The sequence below is a fragment of the Taeniopygia guttata genome, chromosome 1, assembly GCF_048771995.1.
Source record: "Taeniopygia guttata chromosome 1, bTaeGut7.mat, whole genome shotgun sequence".
Classification (NCBI taxonomy): domain Eukaryota; kingdom Metazoa; phylum Chordata; class Aves; order Passeriformes; family Estrildidae; genus Taeniopygia; species Taeniopygia guttata.
The window spans coordinates 81,415,833-81,438,568 of record NC_133024.1 but is presented as its reverse complement, the minus strand read 5'-3'; the positions used below and the strand labels follow the sequence as shown (position 1 = coordinate 81,438,568).

Sequence of the window (22,736 nt, the reverse complement as noted above, 5' to 3'; positions counted from 1 at the left end):
CTCTTTTCTCTCTGACTGAACTGAGAATATCCACACATAATATCCTTCCTATATAATTTTTAGAATCAAAAAGCAATTTGAATTGGAAGGGATCTTAAAGATCACCTAGTTCCAACACAAATTCCATGGGCCAGGACACCTTCCACCATCCCAGGTTGCTCAGAGCACCATTCAGCCTGGCCTTGAACACTTCCAGGGATGAGGCATCCGCAGCTTCTCTGGGCAACCTGTTCCAGCACATCACCACGCTCACAGTAAAGATTTTTTTCCAAATATCTGATCTAAATGTACTTTTTCAGTTTGAAGAAATTTCCCCTTGCCCTGTCTTTGTAAAGAAAAAGTCTCTGTCTGTCTTTCTTGTAAGCTCAGTTCAGATACTGGAAGGCCACAGTTTTCTCTTTTCCAGGCTGAACTACCCTAATTATCTTTACATTTCCTTGTAGGAGACATAGTTTAAGCTTTTTGGTGTCCCTCCTCTGAACTTGTTCCAACAGCTCAACGCATTTCCTGTGCTGGGGAGCCCAGAGCTGGATGCAGCACTCCAGGTGGGAGGAACCCAAATATTCTCACAGTGTGTATAAGTTTATTTTCAACACTCTGAGCTCCAAAAACACAAGACAGCTTTTCTCTTTCTACATTTTTAATCATCTTAGGATAGTATATGACAAGTGACAGACTGTAGAAGACTAAATTTTGCATCTTAAGTTTGGCAGGCAACAATACTGAGTAATTCTCTTCCTGAGACACAGCCAGCCCCAGCATACTGCTGCTGGCTGCAGGGATGTGACACTGCTGGGCTGGGGCTCACAGTGCCTCTCACAGCAAAGCCCTGGCCAGGCGCACAGCACCAACTCTGGCCCCTGCTATTCATTCAAAAAGTAACAGATATTCTAAATTGAGAAAAATACTGATAAGACAAGTAAGTCAAGCTTGTAAGTTGGTGATGCCAGCTCCAAGACTTTGATGAACAATTAGGAGACATGGGGAGCAACTCAGTTTTTCAGACTGTGCCTGAGCCTAGGACCAGCAGCAGCACCTCCTTACTATTCCAGTGACAGAAAAGTAGGTCAGCATGATGGGCCAAAAAATACCACTATAAAGCCCATCTCTGATAAGCTGTCCAAGTTCATTCTTGTTTTATTGCACATTTCTCTGGTTTCATCCAAATTCTCTTCTGCATATGTTCTGTATTTCCTGCAGAGTACCTGGTCTGTGGCAACATAACCCTGTGGTTACTTCCCCTTTCCCCAACACTGAGATGGCACCACACAGATGTAGTCATTTGCCCTGAAGAGACTCACAGACACAATTTAAACAGAATGTTTAAATATGTAATAATGTACACAAACCACTAGCTCTTGAGAGATTGTATTAATAATATGTTTGTGCCACATTTAGGATCAGGCTCCTTCTAGAAAAAAAATGGGGACTAGAGGCACTAAACCAAAGTCCCTTCTTGTGTTTACCTATTAAAATCCACCAAATCCCAGTATGTAGCTCAGAACATAATGAGAACAAAAAGAACCACTACATCACATAGTATCTCAGTAGTCTTTCTAAAATGCAACACAGAAATTTGTGGCTTGCAGTCATAATCATTATAGTCCTTACTGAAGCCAGAGTTATTCATGTGACTTCTGAACTAAAAGTTTTCATAACTCACAAATTGGGTGATAGATGATCCTGTTATATTAATACTTTACTGCTTGCAGTTTACTGCTTGCAGTTCATCCTCAAAGAGTAGATGGTGGTTGCTTCCCATGGTTCTCTCTTGTTACAAACATTAGGCTATTATAAATACACACAGAGAGTACCCATGTAAATGCATGGCAATACTGTGGAGGCACACCATGAATTGTAAACACTTATGAGAAATGCATTTCGTAAGTAACTGGGATTTCCTCACCCAGGGCTGCTGTAGTGAAGGCACACAATAGATTATAAACATATATGAGAAATATGTTTCATAAGTAACTGGGATTTCCTCATCTCTAGCTGCCCACGAGCACATTTCCCACTTATACGGGAAATGCTCTAACAACTGAGAGCTGCCATTTGCAAAACTAGATTGATAGCAGATTACTTGTGTCCCAATTCTAAGAACAAACATTTACAGTTCCTATTCTCTCCTGTGCACATCCAAAATCCTACCACTTTCAGTTAATTTTTTTAAAAACCTAGAAAATTAACATTGTGCACCTTTGGAAAGGATTCATCTTAACCAACTGTATACAGCACAGACATCTACAGCTGAACTGGTCACCAGAAGGACCCCTGTGTCATTCACAGGGATAAAATGCCACTTGAAGGACTTAATTCAGTGGTCCAGCTGTAGATAGTTATCTTAGGATAAGACAGGTCCTGTAGTAGCAGTGACCAAGAAGAAACCACACGTCTGATGCTGGCATTTATATTGCAGAGATTTATGAACCAGGTGACCTGTCAGAGGTGACTTCCAGGTATAAATGTCTTAGACCTCTAGAAAAGGGATGTTTCCAGCTTCTTGGTAGAACCTGACATTTTATGTCAACCTTTGAAAACTCAGGAAAACCACCAAAAATTGTGTTTGTGTTGTTCATGGAATAATTTCCTTACTTCACACTGAAAGTTTTTTCAGTCTCCTTCAACTACTGGTAACTTACAGACTGCCGTATTTAGAGAGGGGGAAAGGAGGGCCTGTAGGTCTCCAAAATCTCCTAAAATTATATTTCACTGCAGTGGATAGAGTCTTTATGTAATGGGGCTCTGCAAAGCAAATTATTTTTTTAGGACACATAACTCACAAATAGCAAAGCAATGAGGAATTCAGATAGACCATATACATATATATGATTACGCAAACATATGAATATATATTAAATATACCTGAATATGCACTCCCCACAACCTACTCCTCTGCATCTTTTTATTTTAATTCCAAACTGCTGCTCATCCATAAGCTAATTTGGAGGATTTTCCAAGAGAAGCCAGTGGTTTTTCTCCTTAACTCTGTTTTCCAACTCATTCACATGGAAGAGAGAAACTGCCTGCAACTCCTGTTCCTACCCTTGCTGAACGGGTCATTTCATAAGGGCTGGTGTTGTTTCCTCTCTCTTTTCTTCTTTCTCTGAGAGATATACTGATGAGAAAGATGAGTGGCTGCTCTGTATCCTGCTGCCAGTGGGTTCAAGTTTCCAAGTAGAGTTATAATACATGACCATCTTAAGCACATAATGATTGACTTAGTATTTCTCTGATGCATGAGGAGGAATTAAAGTAGTGTGATGATATAACCCATAATTTAAAAGATTGTGCTAATGGTCTAGTGGAAATTTCAAGATTCTCTAATTTCACAATCTTTCAGGCTTTTTTTGAGACCTTTACTTTAGAAACATCAAGGAGACTTTCACTTAAACTGAGAGGAATTGGTCCAGAGTCCCTGATATGCGTTTGATCCATAGCAAGATTATCCTCCTTTTTTGTGTTTTCTCAATTTTCAACAAGTTTGACTGAGAATAGATTACCACACAAAGGTATTAATCAAATACTTAGGAAAGTACTGCAAGGAATAGATTGATGGATGGAAAATGTCTTTCCTAACTAACTCTGTGGTTTCTGAATATGAAAGCAGTTACAGATTACAGGATGATAGGTGTTGATGTGCTAACAGTGGTTGGGCTCATATATTTTCACAATTTCTTAACTGTTTAATTACTCTCACCCCAGTAAAGAAATGGAGGGACTATTTTTCTCACTCTTTTGGATAAAAATTTAAATGCTTTCACATAAATAATCTTCCTGGGCTGTCAGATTAAATCAGCAATCTTCCAACACACCAGAGTTAAGGAAAACCCTTTCTTACACAGTAAAACATGCAGCTTCTGACATTTCATTCCCTTACTGAAATGTCCAAAACATTTTCACAGAGTGCAAGCATGGATTTTCACATAGTGCACAATATATTTTTAACCTGTTTTCTTTTAGACCATTTCCTGGGCTAAAAAGGGTGAATCCTGTAGGCAATATTACACATAGAAACAAGTTTTCCTGTTCCTGTCCTGTGAACAATTTTGAACGATGGAAGACAATCTTCCCATTTCGCACTGTGAGAAGGAAAAAAAAAAAAAAAAAAAAAAAAAAAAAGAAAGAATGCTTATTTTAATCAAACAACTAAAACTGCAGGATAGGATGTGAGATGTATCTCTGTGCACACTACTTCATTTTTTTTGTTTGCTCCATGCCTGTGTTTCAGCCTGTTCCAACTGGCACCCTTTAAGAGGAAGCTTGGGTGTGGTTTGGGGATAAATCACATCAGCAGCTACTCCAAATAAGTTAAAAACAAGAACTTCAACATCCTTGACTCCCTGTGATGCACTGTGACATAATCCCACCCATTTTGTCCTGTCCCCTACAGCAACCATACCCTCCTTTTTGTGCCATACGCTGAGGCAACGAACACAAATCCTTCATTTTCCTGCCATCAAAACATTCTGTCATAACTCTCATGTCCCTTCAAATAAATATTTTAACCACTTAGAGCTTAGAAAACATGCATAGAAATAGTGATATCTTGGGATGCAGGGGTGTCACAGGTGCAGTGGATACCAGGGTCCAATGCTATTTATGTGTGCACTGAGGGTCAGGCTACCTTAGAGGGGTCTGATCTGCCTTGGAACAGACACACAGGGCTCTGTGTTCAGATGGCTCTGTGCTCAGCAGTCACAATAAATAAAGCAGCCAAGCTTCATTCACATATCCCATAATAGGCAGGACCTGGATACTAAACCAAGTACAGAGGTTCATGCGCAAGAAAAAAAACCCAGATCACCAAGATTTGGGAATTTAACAGTAGATTATTTACCGGCCTTCTCAGGCCAGTTCCCTTATCTTTCTCCCTAGAATCATTCTATAGCTGTACAAATAATAAAATACTTAACAGATGGAAAAAAGACACCTATGGCTCTGAAAGCTTAAATCCCTGTACCAACGTGTGCAAAAATGGTACCTGCTGAAAGACCAGTGTTACTGGATTCAAGCAGACTGTTTTCTTCTCTATGTTTTTGACCAGAAAAACCTTTTGTAAAATTTAACTGCAAATTATACGTTTCTGCAAGTTTTCATTTTTGTGAGAAAGGCCCAGATTAGCTTTATGTGAGGACCACACACTCTCATGCACAGAAGATGTGGATGCTGATGAATTGCTGCTTTCAGCTGTGGGATTTAATTACTCTCATTCTCTTACAGCTGGTGTTATTGTGTGATGATGTGTTTGTCTTCTGACACCTGGGGGGTAGGATGAAATAAACTTACTATATTCACAGTGCCAAAGGGACAGTTGGAATAAGAAATGCTGCAATAAGACCTGCATGACTGTGTCCTCTGGCATGAATGATGAATCCAGGTCCTTTAGATCTTGTTTTCTAGATGTGCTCACTGACTGGAAGCATTAAAAAAAAAACGTTATAGGAAAATTACACTAATGTTAAGCCTATTTTGACAAGGTGAAAAAATGAATTAGTTTATACTGGCTGATGTCTATCTAGTCTGTGTTCCTGAAGCCTTTCCCTTCATTTTTACAGGCTGGCAGGGTCACTAATCCTACTCATTTTCAGTTTGTCAGTCAATAATCACTTATCTGGCACAATGTCTTTGAAAATGACAGCTGAGACAGGATCTGATGCAAAGCCTTCCTTCCACAATGCCTTCCTAAATACCCATCTGAGCTGGCTGAAAGAACCAAATACTCTATATCTGGTAATGACATGTTCACCAAGCTTGTCATAAACAAGGTTTTGGGGAACTTTACAACACTGCTATCTGTCAAATGTCTCTACTTTGATGCCATAATGAAGTCATATGAAGCAGAACAGTCCCTGTTATCGGACATTAATGAGAGTCAACTTTTTTGTTTTGCTCTAAGGCATTTTAATTGTATCACAAGCAGAGACCATCTGGTTTAAGAATGAATATTCAGTAACTGCTGCAGATGCAGAAATACTTGGGAAGGAAATGGTATTTCCTGGTTTCCAGCTTGCACAGTACCCAATGCTAAAGCTGCTGTGTTTCACACTTAGCTAAACTGCAATTTGATGCTCAATGAATGACTTTTCAAGTAATTACTATCTCATTAATTAGTGTTTATTAGTTTGGACTTTATCTCTTCGAAAAGAAGATGAATTTATGTTAAAAATTATTAAAGGATAACATACTTCATTGCATTCTGCAGAGGACTGTGTCAGCTCATCAGACTTTATGACTATTTACTAAGAAGTCATAGGGATAGAATTTTTTTGGAGTAATAAACATAATTTTTCTCTTGTGTGACAGGTGCAGTCCATGTTTATGAAAAATCCAGAGAAAACATTTGCAAAGTGCAAATTTAGAACACCACAGCAGACAATAACTTTTCTGTGAAAGAATAGAGCTGAGAAAGAATAAAACCATCACTTCTAAAGGGCAGGCATCAATTTCACAAATTTTATGGCTGTCACCAGAACCTTTAGTTTGGCCTATCTTATTTCTACAGGAATGCCTTTCACTGCAACTTCTGGGGAGAAAAACACCAAACAGATTTGGCCAAGACTATTCTGAGCCATGTAAAAAGCCTAGAAGATAATGTTTTGCGATTTTAAGAAAATCAAGCTGTTAATACTTTGAGTAAATTATGCATACATATCATGGCCTATTTACAAGACTGTAGGTCTATTAATTTAAGTACCTAAATATGTTGAGGCAGCTCCAAGGCAGATGTTGAGCCGACAGCCTTGTCTGCCCAGCTGAGCTGCCTCAAACATGAGCAGCCCAGCGAAGGTGGGGGCCAGGCTGCAATCCCCAAGAGGTATTTGACTTGAACATAACTGGCACCAGTGCTGGCAGAAATGCCTTGAAAAGTAGTGGGGGTTCTGCCAGTTTATTTGGAATTAAATCAAACAAAATGTTGACTCTCTCTTGAGGGAATGAGATGTGCTGCATTTCCTCACTAAAGCTCTCTGGGCCGTGCTGGCTCTCAAGAGTGCCATGTTGCCGTGAGTGAAGCAATTTCCAGCACATGTTTAGAACCCACTCTGGAATACTTCAGGATGACAATAGTTAAGTCAATATGATTAGAGAGCTATCACATCATTTTCACTGCATTACTGCCATAATCCTAGATGGAAGATTCATATAAGTGCTCAGGAACAAAATTCCAGGGGAGAAAAATCCATACTACCAACTATCAGCTAATATTACTAGACAACTGAATTTTCTTACTTGATTTCTTACTTTTCTCAGGAGAAATTTACCCTAATGCACGAGACCAGCACAAGACTCACACAGACTTGAATGCTGAATACTACAGCCCTCAGTAGAGCACTGTTAAAATTGCCAGACAGTCTTTCAAAGTGAGCTTGCTGTGGAGCTAAACATCTCCTTGGGATGCCAATCAGGGCGCTCCTCTGGGATGAAGAACTCACAAACACATACAAATATCCTAAGCAGTAAGCAAAGAGTAGAAGTTGGAGCTGTAGCTCAGAGGTCTAAGGGAGAAGTGAAGAGAGAAAGTAAGAATTTCCCTCTCCTCTGACTTTTGGGAAAAACATATTGAGTGTTAGACAAAAATGTGAAAATCTCAACCTCAATAACTGAAGCATTCAGATATCCAAACCTGAGGTTATTCTGACTCAGAAAGCAATTAATACATTTGTCTTTCAGGCAGTACAGGCATCACTCTTCCATACAGATCAGTATGTCTGTCTGTCACCTATTTCAAGGCAGAATTTCTTTTGAGCAGTATCACATCCAAAGAAGAAAGAAAGGATCAGAACTATCAGTGGCAAGACTGTTGGAGTTGTAAGAATGGGAATCCCTCTTGTGAAAAACCATTTTAAATGTTCAGTGACATCCAATTCAGTGTCTAAACATCATCAGTATAATACAAAAATGTCTCCTGGGCGCATCAATAAAACTGGGGGCGATTGAGCTCTGTAAACAACAAGAGACTTGAAACTCACTCTCAGATGCAAGAATTAGGTCAGAATTTTGTCTCTCCAGAGGAAATTCTAAGCACAACCTAAAAATCTACATTAAACTTTTCTATTAGCAAGGTGAAGTAAGTCCAATGAAAAAAAACTGCCACCCAAGACTGATATTTAAAATGGCAATCACAAGAGGGAAAACAGGTTTAATGTACATAGTTTGGCAAAGCTGCAGTCTGCTTCTTTAAGAATGCATTACAGATTATGAGCATTCTTATTAGAATTTTATTGCACTTTTCAAGGTGCACTCAGAAGGATCTATTTTTTTAAATAAGGGTTTATTTGTTTGCATCTTATTTTACAGTCACTCTTCCAGCCTCCAGTTCATTTCTAAAATGAAAGCAACTGATATTTCCATATCAAAGTTTAAAATTAATTTGCTTTGTGGGACATGATTCTTGATGTAAAATACTTCATTTTAATTAGGACATTTAATTTTCTCTAATGGAATCAGGTTCCATTTACTTAATCCAAAACTACTTTCTGAAAGAGCTATAAGCAGTACATTTTCTCAGCACAAGCCCTTCAAAGGTCTGTGTGCATGAGGAGATTGTACCTATACAGCTAAACTGATTTCAGCTTAATCTACTTACACCGCTGCAAAACATTACCAATAACTGAGTCTGCCCCACTTCTGGATCAGTTTTATTACAGAACTTTTTGTTTCCTAGTGCAGACAAGGATTGGCTAATAAAAAATCAAGTACCATTACAAGTAGGTGTTAGAATGGAAAACCTAATTAAAAACTGTCCCACCTCCCTGAGCACAAGTGTCTGGACCTCACATCCTGAAGCACAGCCACCTCCCACTGCCACTTTTGTACAACTTTCTTCTTCCCTTTGCCCTCCTCTCTGTAACATGTTGTGTACATGCAGACCATGCCAGATCATGTCTACTTCTCTTTAAGAGAATGAACAAGTCATTTCTGAGGAACACTTTGCATATTCTGGCTCCATGTTAGGGTGATGTCCTGCCCCCATGCACGCACACAAACACGTGGATAGATCAGGGCAGAGATTACCAGTGCAAAGGCAAAGACTGCAAGAGTCATTCCCTTTCCCTACTGTGACAGCTTGCTCCCTCCATTTAAAATAAATGTCTGTTTGCTGGAAAGCCTGTCTTTATTGATTTTGTACATCTCATCAGCACAGAGAAATGCAATAAATACCATATACTACGATAAACTCTGAAACACCTTCACCTCCAGGCCTACTGCAGCTTTCACAACACAGGGGCACAACAACAAAATTATTTTAAAATGGAATACCTTGAAAAATAGCCAGGCTGTCATCCACTTGACCACTTTCACAACCCAAAAGACATGCTTGTAGAGCTCAGTATTCACTACTCCAGGGTCTACTACATTAGCAGTCACATGGCTTCCATTTGCAGTCAGAAGATGCTGTAGTCGATAGGTAAATAACACAAGGGCAAGTTTGCTTTGAGCATAGGCTCCATGGGGTGAATACGAACATCTGTACACAGAAGAGAAAAAGAGAAGGAGACCCATGTAAAAATAACCAGAAAGAGAACAGAATTGCACAAACATCAGATGTACCACATTTTGCAATATCCAGATATACAGTGAGTTGTCAGAAGAAACAGTTTATCACTGGCAGGCATGTTGTTTACTCAAGTTCTGGTGATTAGTCCATCAGACACCAAGTCTTATTTATAGCAGGGAAAAATATTAAAATAAAATTACACAATACCTGCCAGAATCTTTCTGTGAGACTCTTTAAAATAGAAATGCTGAGGCATCAATTTCTGGGCTATCATCACCTGAAGGCCCTTAAACTTTTCTCTCCTCTTTCGCTCTGCTCTTTCCAAACATACACATCCTATTGCTACCTGTTAAATTCATGACTGATCATACTACTTCTTGTTGCTATTATTATTTTTACTGCATCAGAACCTACTAGTTGAAGGCTCCTGTGTTGGGAACAGTACAGATGAGTAAGGTACTCACTGCAGCTGCCCTGGTCACACACCAGATTGTGCACAGCTAAGAGATGGATAAAGAGATGAGAAAAGGAGAGCAGCTGCAAGTGTAACAATAGTTTCCAGGCCCTATACAGCCTTTAAAGCACAGATAACTGGCAGGATGTGTGCCAAAGAGGTATGACAAAGGCACACAAATTAAAGGAGTTACAGCAAAACATTACCTGCTGAGACTCCTGTGCACCTCTCTCATGTGGATGTCAAACGTGCCTTTATTTCAAGTCAAGCTTTCTAGGAACTTCTGAGTTGAGTTTCATTGCATGCAGGCAGCAGTACCTTTTTTTTTCCCCCTGAAACTAAGCAGGCTAGTTTCAGGTAAATTAGCAGGTATGCCGCTTAAAATGCTCTTCCTGGCTGAGGCTTCTACATCACTTCCACAGATTCCTATGCCATAATAATTCACTCCTGTAATTACACCAGCCTCTCATCTAACCATTTTTGTGCTAAGCAGAAGCAAAGGTAAATGATGGCATTACAGACAGCTCTTAGGCAAAGCAGGCAGGAGCCTAAAGCAGCAGGCTCCTGGGAAGAGTGGAACCACTCCAGCCTCCATCCGCTTTGCCTGTACTAAAGCCTGGGGAAGTGATCCTGCATGCTGCAGCTGCTCCCCATGTGGACTCAGGGGTTAGGGCAGTAGCAGAACCTTAACCTGTTGGTGAAAGGTGATAGAGGGGCACCCACCCAGGAAGAGAACTCCATTTCCTCGTTCCTCCCTTTCTCCTAGATGTTGTACTATCTCTGTGATAGCCGCAGCTACCATCATCTACACCTTCACCCTAAGTGCAAGAAATGCCCAGACTAGGGATACTCTTACTCTGCTGGAAAGCCTGCCTGTGATTTCTGTGGCTGTTACTATGTGCAAGTTTTTTATTTTGAATGAATAGTAAACATATTAATTCATTTTGTTATCTCACTCTTGTTGAATATCTTATTTATAATATCCTGTGCACTTCATCCCTGGGTGTTAAGAATCAGGCTGACTCTCTACAGAGATATGAAGCTACTGAAGCAATTTAACTGTCCATGTTATCTGAAAGAACTCAGAAACTTGGAGACACCACAGTAAATAATACAGCTTAGCCACAGGAAGTAAAAGACAACAACAAAAAACCAACACTGAACCTCCAGTGCATCTCTTTCCTTTTTTTTATTTTTTCTGTGTCTTTTTTTTGTACAAGGAAATCACAAGCAGTCTACAAAGGCATGATATTAATTGAGAACCAAACAGGACAGCTGATCACAGGTGGCCCTTGCACCAACCAACGGCCTCAGCTGAACCGTGCTGAATAACCTACCTTCATTATCATAAAGATAAAACTTGCACCTTTGGGCAAAATGGGCTATTTAAAGAGTAAAGAACAATCACTGCATGAATATAAAAGTGATTTGGTATTAGTCAGGAAATTGCAGTTACATTTTAAATTCAGTAACGTCCATGCTCTGATCTGAGACGCTCAAAATGTCACCTTATGCTTCATGCATATTCCAAACCCTTTAACTTGAAGGACCAGATCCTCAGCTGCTACAAGCTTCTCCTGTGCACAGCCGTGCAGGGCAGAGCTCACACTACCCATGGGAAGCAGCATTCATCCCAAGCCGCCTCCGGCAGCCAGCTGGCAGCTCACCCTGGCACTCCTCCATCAGCGCCACCATTCCCCCACTGCACACAAGCTGGGGCACGGGACAAGCCTCCCAAGTTGAACCAGAGTGATCTTGTCTGGCAAGTGGCTTGCAGGGAAGCAGAGCTGGGGACTACTCTGACTTGTTCTGCCTGGGTCTAGTCGGGCCTTCAGTAATCTTCATATGCCAGGCAGGAGGATGCTCCCCGTGAATGCTCCCCATTCCCACATTTTGTGCGAGCGCTGTTTTGACTTACCTTGTGGCAATGGAGCATGAACTAGCTGGATCCTCCAAAGCCTTGTATTTTGCATAGTTATGTATGTCAGAGAAACATGACTGCTGAGAAGATATAAAAGCTACCCAATCAATGAGGAAGCCTTTTATATCACAAGTGCAGAGATGCAAATGATCTGCAAGGCAGCCAGGAATCAGACTTCAATAACATAATATAGATATGAAGAATATAAAATTGGATACACAGAGCAAAAACTTTTGGCAGAGGCCCTGCAATGATTAGCTTCTCTCTTCCCAATTTCTGTTTGTATGTTTTTTGCTTTCCAGGAATCTGACATCAATGGACTACATAAGACAGAGGAATAACATGACACAGAACTGATGAGGATTTCTGTTAAACAACTGATTTTTGTCAGACCCCATTTTATTAGAATCGCATTGTTTAAATGCCACATTGAAAAAATAAATCAACACTGGTTCCATGGCTTCATTACGTCCAGTGCTGACTTTATGTATCAGAAAAATAGGCACGTGAACTTACACCATGATTCTGTCTCCTATGCACACACAGAATCACAGAAAGGTTTGAGTTGGAAGTTTAAAGATCACCTAATTCCTCTAACCTGCCATTAAGAAGAGACATCTTTCTACTCGACAAGATTTCTCAAAGTCCCATCCAACCAGGCTTTGAATGGATGGGACATCCACAATGTTTCTGGACAACCCATTTCTGTGCCTCACCATCTCCATTATAAAAATTTCTTTCTTTTGTGCAATCTAAATCTACCCTCTTTTAGTTTAAAACCATAAAATGTATTCTTCTTACACATGGAATTACCTGGCTTTAAAGGCTATGCATCTAAATCTAGCCTCTCTTGGCACTTTATGCTCTGTATGCACATTTTTTACAATGAATGAAAGCATAAATGTATACTAAATAAAATAATATTGACATTATGAATTTCCACATTTTCTGAACGTTCTAAAATCTATCTGAAATCAAAGTATGTACAAAGGGCAAACCATCCAAGCAGAACACAGCTTACCAGCAAACTGTGCTAACAGAGCAGAGCACACGAGGTGCCTGTGACGGTTGGATTTTCACTGCTTTGAGGACACAGGGCATTGATGCTTCACAGCCAGGCAGGCAGACTCTTAAGCAGAGAAGCTCTGCCTCCTAACTATCCAACCAGCCAGGCAAAAGACTGGTAGCTCCCAGCTCCCAGTGGTACATGTGGGTGCTGGTCAGTCAGCTAGAGAGATAAGGAGGCACTGGTGTTCAATGCCCAGGGATACAGCCTAATAAACACTGCCCACCCAGCTTGGGCAATGCCAGACAGCATGTGCTGTGATATGGCAAGCCTGAACACAGTCAGCAGCCAGGAAAAGTGGAGCAAGAACTTGGTGGGAGGAAGTTGAGTGGGAAAGCACAGCATGCCTGGCATCAGTAGGTTGGAGAAGTTCATGCTCACTCTCTTGTTTGAGTAGGGCTCGCTCTGGACCACTCTTCTGACCAGAGAACACAGTGGCATCCCCCAGGGTGGCATCCCCCAGGGAACACTCCTCCATAGCATTTTGCCGAGTCAATGTTGATAAAACAGGGCAATGCACAATTCACTAAATGAAAACAGAAGGAGTTAAAGCAGGCAAAGTTTAATTCACCGCTTTGAAATCTGTCCAAGAGAGCACCAATACACCAAACCTTCTCCTTCCTTTGAAAATAATGTTTTATGGATTCTATACAGATGAATAGAGGACCAGGATAAAGCAGATTCTGCATTTTGTGTCCAATTAATTTTTAGCAGAAGTTCTTCCTACTGGATCAAGATTTTTTGCAATTTAAGCTACAGGTTTGACTTACTATTACAACAATCAGGGAGGCGAAAAGAAAGGGAATGTTTTGAATTTTTACAAGAACAAAATAAGTAGGTATTCCATTCTGGAGTGAGTGCCTTGAGGTTTGCTAATTTTTTTTCCTTCTTCTTCTTCTTTGTTTTTTGGTTTTTTTTTTCCTTCTTTTCCACCAGAAGCTGATTAGCTGATTTTGCCACTTATCTCCATGGTGCTGTCTCCAGCAGCAGTCTCCCTATGGAATGTATTTCCAAAAAGTAATGAGAAGCCAATTTCAAACTGAAGCCTGCAGTGGCTAATTAGGTGTTTAAATATGGACTCAGCTGCTATCCCAGTTTGAAAACCGAAATCATGTTTAGCACATCTCTTGGCAGTCTTACTTGTTTCTCCTCAGGTTGGCTTTAGTTGTCTGTTTTCTACAGTGGTCTCCCACTTAAATCAAACAATCCCATGTTTAGTCAAGAGCATTAAGTGAGGTCAGGGTACCCACTGAGTAACAGGGGAAGCCGGGCTGCTCAGCACAGATCACTTCCTTCACCTTCCTGTGCACGGGGCTCTCTTGCTGCTCCCAGCTTTGCAGCCTCTCTGAGGGCTCCTTTCGCTCTGCACACACATAACAGGCACCATGGACTCGCTGACAGCTCCCTGCACCCCAGCACAGCTTGCTTCAGCAAAAGGCTCAGAGGACCTGTGACCATCCTGACTGGCACACAGATCAGTTTAACCCAGCCAGTGCTAGCACTAAATCTTTCCTGATGTGAACCTTTCACAATTGTCTTGCACGTCATCCTCCTTTCACCCATCACCGCTCCCCAGTTCCCAGGGTGTTAATTTACCTGGAGGCAGAGTGCACCGAGATCAAACTGCAGAAAACCCAGCTGCTATGTGCTCCACTAAAAGACAAGTGATGCAAAACGTGGCTGACATGCTGGGCTTTTTAATGAAAGGCCACACAAAATTTCAATATATGCCTTAGGATGAATCAGGGAATTAAGCAAAACACAGGCTTGCTGTATTAAAATAACTAAAGCTTCCTAATGATTTATGTATTAATCTTGCAATACATCATCACCATTGCTTAACCAAGACTATAAAAGTCTATTATTAAACACTTCTGAAGCTTTCACAGTCTTAAATATTCTTTCTTCAGGGAATGCAGCACAAGATTTTTAAAGTTTTGATAGATTTTGCAGCTTATTTTGAAGCAGCTAGAGAAATATATTGGAAAATAAACATGTCTTTATTGCTTATCATAAGTAGTTTCTTTCCCTTCTCTTATGATAAAGCTTGAGTCTTAAATATTGTTTATTAGATTAAAGCAGGCTTCCTGACAGTACTACATATATTTATTCTGTGAACACATTTTCTGAGTCTCATTAATTGCAATTTTCTCTCAATAAAAACCAAACAAACAACACCAAAAAAAAAAAAACAAAACCAAAAACAAAACCCCACCCACCAAATAGAAATACAGACAAGAAGAAATGAACAAGCTGGAGAAATGAGAATAAATATATTACCACTTTGAGGTGTTTTGCACAGCAGCTGTCCCTTTACCAACTAGTACTATAGGCTATTGCACTGTCATTCATCTCATTACATGACTGGGCATTTTGTGTGCTCCTGAGCAACTTCTCATGTACTTCTTCATGAACGTTTCTGCAATATATGTGATGTATAACCTTAAAAAATCAACTGTGACAGTATACATATAAGAGTTAGGGTGGCTGAAGCATAAACCTTGAGTGAATGAGGAATGCAGCGTTAGGGACTCCTGAAGAGCCCTCATGACCCTGCGATAAGCTTGTTCGAAAGGATTGCTACCAGAAAAATACATGAAATTAGTGGTTCTACATGAGGTAAAAAGCAAATCCTTCATGTCCTAATTTGTGGCATGGCGGTTACTTAAGCAGTCATAGGCCAGTGGCAGAGCAATCCATCTTGCCTTTCATTCCTCTTCCTGCAGCGAGCTCTTCTGTTCCACATGTTGCTCACACACAGCTCTGTAAAACCCAGGCTTTGTCTGGAATCTTTCAACTGTTGGAAAATAACATTTTTCTTCCTAAAATTAGAATATAAGGGTAAAAGCCCAGAGCTGGGAAATGCTCTCTCTCTCTAACAGGTAAAATGTTGGTAATGGTCTCAGTAACTGGTCTCAGCAGATCAGCTACTCCTGCCTGGTGCTTAACCCTCAATGCAGTAGGAGCCACAAGCTGGAAGGTGGGTGGTGTTTTGGATTTTGCTTCTGTTTTAAAGCCATGCTTCCAGCTTCCAGCACTTCACTGTATAAATACATAGCATTCAGTGATTCAGTGACTAGCCCCTTCTAATAGCCTTTAGGAAATGCAGAGGGAACAAAAATTAGCTTACTGTCTTTTGAGGACTACATTTAGTAAAGAAACATAGAATGTCTTTATTTTAAAATCATTTATGAAAGCCAAAATAAGTCAGGGCTTGTCATCCTGGGTGTTACTGTCATCCAGATGGAATCAGAGCATCATTTTTCATTTGGCTGATCCCTACTCCTAATGGAAGGAGGTGAGATGCCGAGAGCTATTCTGATCTACTGAGATTGGCTGTGTGCAGCTCAGTTGCTGTGTGCTCAGCATAGCTCTCAAATGCATATAACATGAACTCAAAGGCTGGTCTTCTCAAAGTCTCACCAGAATCAGTACCTTTAAAGAATTCAAATTTTTCTGTTTGTGCACAGTTGGTGCTAATTTCAAATGTCTTAGATTATTTTAAATATCAATGTCAAATTCAAGTTATAATTACTGTAACTCCATTCTTCCAGGAAATATATGTCTTTATTTAGAATTATATAAATTGCCTCTTTGCCACATTCAGGGCATTTGATGCAATGTTAAGTACATGCTAACAGTTTAAGTGGTATTTGAGCATAATAGTATCCTTTCATTCAATTAAAAATCTCCATTAAACAAATGAATGAGTAAATATATAAAAAGAAGCAAGGGTTTGCATTGCTCTACCCAAGAAAAAGATCACAGCTTTAAGACCTACATTTTGTGTCTTCATGACCCTATTGAGGGATGGGGAAACAACAAGGACACATATATTTTCATATTATCTCTTGGGTAATCTGGATCTCAGGTTATTGAAGATTGTCACACATCTTGTAAGATTATCTATAGGATTATAAACAGGGGAGGTACTCTCCACCCACTTGTGGAGAGCTTCCTACCTCTCCTGCAATAGAGCTTTTAAGCTGAAGGAAGTAATGGGGGGTTTTATGGTTTCTTTGCTTCTACCAGAATGCATATAGGACCAGAAAATCCCCAGCAGTAACTTGTAAAATCCAAGATATTCTTAAAAAGCATATTGAAACTGGTGTAGACTTTTGCAGATTAGCTGCAAGTTCTGAGTTTTTCATTCTGGGACTCAAAAGAAACTGTAAGGTCTGAATAAGCATAATGAGGTTCTGCCAGTACAGTGCACCTACTTGGTTGGCAGATTTACAGTAGACTGTGTTAGTGTATATGCAAAGATAATTTAAGGTTTAATTGTGGTGGGCTCAACCCACTGCACAGCCTTGGATTTAAGGAGGGGCTGAATGTGTTCTGCAAGAGCAAATATTAACCACACTGAAGGACTGGTCTCTCTTACCAGAGGAAATGTGCCTGCAAAATCATTCTTCCTTTGAGATACCTATAACTACTGTGCAGAAAATTCTGTGCCATCAATCTTTGTTTACAGAAATAACAAAAAAATTAGCAAGTCTGGCACAACATACTTTTGAAAATCAGTCTGCTTATTGAAACAATTTAACAACTTCTGCTTTTTAGAGTAAGAATATAAACATCAAAGCTTCAATCTGAGTGAGAAAAGGGACTAATTCCCAGAGTTAAGACAAGGAACAAACTCATAAACAAGACAGCTATTTGTTAAAATCCATCACAAGAAGCCTTCTCCTCAGTTGGAAGAAGAACCTTCCTAGGTTAAAGAAGAAATACAGCTGAAAACTAACAGGTACCAGAGGAAGTTTTTTGCATCCATGAAACGACTTAAAGTCCAGACACAGCATGGAAGGCTTTTGTTCTTGTGAGACTGTACATCAACAGCATCACTCATCCACAGAAATCAGGTGGGATTTAAATAAGATTTAAATATGAAAGGGACCTGTGAAGAGGGAGGGTCTTGTCTGAGGAACATAAAAATGCCAACTTCAGCAAACTACAAAAACCTACAAGAAAGTAGTAAGATACAAAGCAGTCCACAGACAGTATCGCAAATGGCTATTTTTAAGTACCATAAAGAACAATGTCAGCAATCACTTTCTGCACCATTTGGTCCTAGAGCTGAGTTTTGGGGTTCGCTTTATAAATTTCCCAACACTGTGTCACCCTGGAGTACTGTAAGCAGGGATCTCTAATGGAAAACCAAGCATTTCATAAGAAGGGGCATGGCATATCCTGGGACCAGAAGGATTAAGACCTCTTACACTTGCAGACATGCCAGAACCTAGTGAAATCTGGCAGGTTTAGCTTTCCAGGAAATGACAAGAAATTTCATGTCCTGAAAAACCAACATAGTCACAGAGCTGCCCTGCCCCAGCCCTCACCAAAAAAAATAATGTAAGATTTGCTTTGACAGGTTGATTGATTGGTTGATTGATTTTTTGTGTGACAATTCAGATACTGAACGTGCCCATCACTGTTTTAACATCGCTGTTAAAAGCTCTTGAGCTTCCCCAAAGCTACTGTGAGCCAGTGCTCCTCAGTCTCTGTCCCTCTTGGGAAGCTGAGATTTTGCTGTGTACAGCCCCTCTCCACCTCCCATGGCAAGAAAGGCTGGACTACCCAAAACATCGTGAGAACAGAGAAAGTGAAGCAACAAAGCTACAACCCTATCAGACATTCTGGCACTATTAAAACTCCTGGGGGCTAATACATTTTATGTTTACAAAGATTCATTTTACTTAGAAAGCATAGCTTTCACAATTTATTTTTTATCAAAAGCTTGTTTTAACCAAAAGACCAATTTTTCTTCACAGGTGTGGGTTTCAACTGCTTGGTCTGCTTTTGAACAGATCAAGTTCTCCTTCTCTGAACGAAGAGGTTTAGGATGAGGAATAGAGAAAAGGTTAAGAGTTAACAAATCACAGAGACAGAAATATGCCTTCAGCTCCCTGCACAATACCACATAATCCTCAATGCTTGTGCAAGACATGGAATTCATGGCTATGAAAAACCAGGAGCAACAGCAGAGCTGAACCTGGAGGGGGTTTCTGGAAGGTGAGCTGATAATTTTTGCCATTTCTCTTAACACATTATTCCAGAGATTTACAGGCATGTGTCCCAGCCTTCCCCAGCTACGCTAGGCAGCCCAAAGGGCAACTCCACTGACAAGGTACTGGGTGGATGGTGGTAGTTAAGGCAATCAAGAGAAATGCTTAAAATATTGGAATAATCACCCAGGACAAGAACTCCAAACTTGGAAGGTTCATTCAGCCTTAATGAGTCTTTTTGCTGACAGGAAGATGTTAAACTAACCCTTCCCCTCTCAAGGGCAACAAGCTCTCTCTCCCCTCCCAGATCTCCAAGTCCCTTTTGCCCTCTCTATCACATGAATGCAATACATTAACTTACAAATTACCACAGAGCCATCTTGCCTCTCTGGAAAACATCACATCTGTGAGAGCCACTGTCCTGAATGTCGCGCAGAGCTGGCTTCCCCCACCCAACCCATGGTGCAGGGAGAGGCTGGGCAGCAGGAGCACCCATACTCACATACTTCCCAGCATGCTGCAGTTTTGAACTAGTTGCAAAACTTCATGTCCTATTAAACCAATAACCATTATTAACAATCCTTTGTTAAGAACATTAGTTATTTTCGACAAAAAGGAACTTAACATTGTGACAACAAAGTAACTACACTTAATATCCTCAAATACATGTAAGTCTGACATTAGCTTTGTGGTATCAGTGTGACACTCTGTTATTGTTCTCCAGAAGTCAATCAACCCTAAAAGCATTTTGATTAGACAGAATGAAAATACATTGATGAACATAAAATGAAGGCTTTCTGAAGCTGGCATCCTGACTTAAATATTTCTACGTCATTGGTTGCAGGAATGGACAAGAATGGATAAAACACTTGATGCATTTAAGCTAGAACTCTGTCTTTTGAATTGATGAATTGTTCTGCTGATAAAGTAGCCCATTTATTTTTTAAATTACTTATAGAATTTGAGATCTGTGCCTTCCCCTATACACTCATTTTCCAGGCCAGTCAATTTCTGCAATTAATGCTAATCGCTGCAAACACAAGGGATCATTTTGCAAAGCAGCAAATCCTTTTGCATTTATACAAAAAGTATTTGGCAAAGAAGGACTTATGTGTGTGGAGTAAGCATTTTAAATACTTATCATCTAGCTCTATACAGGAAAACTTGATAACCTGCTGCAGGAAGGACATGTCTGAATGCAAAAAGCGCTGTACTGGAGTTGGCATTTGGTCTTGTGAAGGCAACATGATTTATCTTGCAAATAGATACAGAATATGCAACAAAAGACAACATGCAGAAGCTGCTTAAAAAGCAGAACTCAAACAGAACCATATATTCCATAAGTTAAATAAAACCTATGATAATATGTATCTATCTAATAAACTAGAACAATCTTTTATGATTACTGTTTCTGTATTTTTTCCCAGCATTTTACTGAACAACAGTCCAGTGACACAGCTCTTTATATGTTATTATTTAAGACTTCTGTACTTGCTAAATTGGATTTATAAAAAATGGGTAATAATGAAAATCTCTCCTTCTTACTTTTACAGATTTTCCTTTATTGTATAAAAAAATAAAGGCACTGTTAGATATATAGCACTGTTGCGTAGCTATCTATTTTTTTATTGTATAAAAAAATATATATGCTATAGGGCTATGCTACACCAGCTTCATTATTGTTTTTGCTTGAATTTAAAATGTTATGCTTCCACTTCTTCCAATCAGAGAGAATTAAGAAACTTTAAGTGACAGATCAACCGTGAAAAGGCACTGAAAGAACTAACTGTGTGTTTAAAAAAGAGAAGCCTTTTATTGGACAAAAATGTTGACTCATCAAACCATTTTTAGTAAAAAAAAAATAATTTTACACAAATGTCCAGTTAAAAAAAAAAAAGAGAAAAAGAATAAGTAATTTGAAATTGATGGAGATACTTGAAAAGGATGGTTTAGAAATTAAACTTTGGGAGTTTCAGTTTTATTGTCATACTTCAAAATCTGAATACCAAGGTACTCATAGGGATAATTACAAATAAATTTTAAAAATTATTTTAGAACACTGAAATAAAATGTTTTGGTTTCAAAAATAGATAAATATTTTCCAAAAGTAATTCAACATCTTAACTTTTAGTTGCTGTTCATAGAAAATATTTTCCAAAATTTCATTAATGCTGATGGAAAAAAATCCTCAACTTTCTGCCCAAACTTAATACAGAATTTTTAACCAACAAACATCACATACATGGAAGAAGATAAGATGAAGGACGCCGCTCATCCAAGAACAGGAGATCTCCAGACAGTTTGCTAGACATATTTTCCCATCAGTACCTAACACTTCTCATTACAGTTCTTTGTGAACTGCCTAATAGAGGAGATGAACAGGAGCTGCCTGGTCTCTCCAGAATCTTCCTAGGTCTGGGGTAGAGCTGTTTATCCTATTTTACACCAGCCAGAACACACATGTGGCAGCTGAGAATTTTGCAATTCTTTTCATTTAACTTCTATTGTCTCTGACATGATTCATGCACTAGGGATACAGTGAAAAATACAGAAATTATATCTAATATATTGTGTTCAGCTTGGAGAGTTTCAAAAATAATCAGCTCCTTCTGCAGTTGGAGAGCAGAGGAAAGGGAGCAGAAAAGTGTGACTAACTGTTCTTGAATATATAAGAGATGTGAACCAGAAAAGGAGCTGTGTTACTGTGGCTGGGGAGTGCACAGATCTGTGATTCACAGCATTACAGGGCCCATTTGGTATGCAAAAAGAGAGGATGATGAAAGGAATAGTTAGTCATGGAGAAAAAGCTAGACAAAACACACAAAGATGCTAACCCTTGAGAAAGAAGCATATTCAAGTGTGATCCACAGCCTGGGAAATAGAATACGGTCTTTTTTTCATTATTTTCCTAAAAATACTTTCTTACATTGGTAGGTAGAGCACTCAAAAGAGTGTCCTGCACCTCAGCCTTGAAAGAGCACCATGAACTCCAGTGCACTGCTCAAGCTTATCTCAACACAAGTGGATGGCATACTATCCTTCAAGCTTTTGCTAAAAACAGACAGCCATATTCTCTCATGACTGTACTTTTTTCTCCTCTCAGTTAAAAAAGTATCAAAAGAGCAAAAGAGGAAAGAAGGCCATGTTAGCTGTGCTGCTGGAGCATGCAGTACTACCTTCTGCATGGAACTGCTGAAATCACCACTGTGGAAATGCTTGCAGATAGGTTGTGTTTCTCTTAAACTTTCACCTCCCTGAAAACAGTTGTGTTCAAAGTAGGGATGAAGGAGAATGATTTGCCTTAGGGATCCCCTTGTCGACTCATGTGATTACTGTTGAAAATGGTCTGGATCTAAAAGACCACAAAGGCGTTTGATGTTCTTCATATATATCCTTCAGCAAAAGAACTGGGAGAACAGTCAGTGCTCTTGTGCGTGTGCGTTTGCATTTTCAATAACACACATGAAACAAGCTGTGCCCTGCCTGTTTGGAACAAGCTCTATCCTGCCTTGATGTACCCATGCCATGTCTCTTCCACTGGTGTGTGTGTGTGAAGAGGAGGGGCAGGAAGGGGGAGAAATGGCATTCATAGGGAAGAGATAGGAGAGGGGTTAGGGGGAAAAGATAAGAGGCAGATAAACAGAGAGGAGGACATAAACTGGCGGGTAGAAATAAGACAGCCTCAAAGGAAAAAAAATAGGGAGGAAAAATGCAATTTAAACAAAAAAAGCTCAAAAGATGAAGAAGAAGGCAAGCATGAAGAAAGAGACAAAGAAGGAAAGAAAAGAATG

General features: G+C 39.7%; 1 protein-coding gene across 2 annotated transcripts in view; it reads right to left on the bottom strand.

Moving 5' to 3' along the window:
• The window catches only part of DHRSX (dehydrogenase/reductase X-linked), a 161,544-nt gene that overhangs the window by 21,503 nt on the left and 117,305 nt on the right, over positions 1–22,736 (bottom strand). For both annotated transcript variants that reach the window (XM_030277110.4, XM_072931890.1), the window contains exon 6: positions 9,262–9,469. In XM_030277110.4, the coding sequence (XP_030132970.4) occupies positions 9,262–9,469 (208 nt within the window). The remainder of the gene's footprint in view (positions 1–9,261; positions 9,470–22,736) is intronic.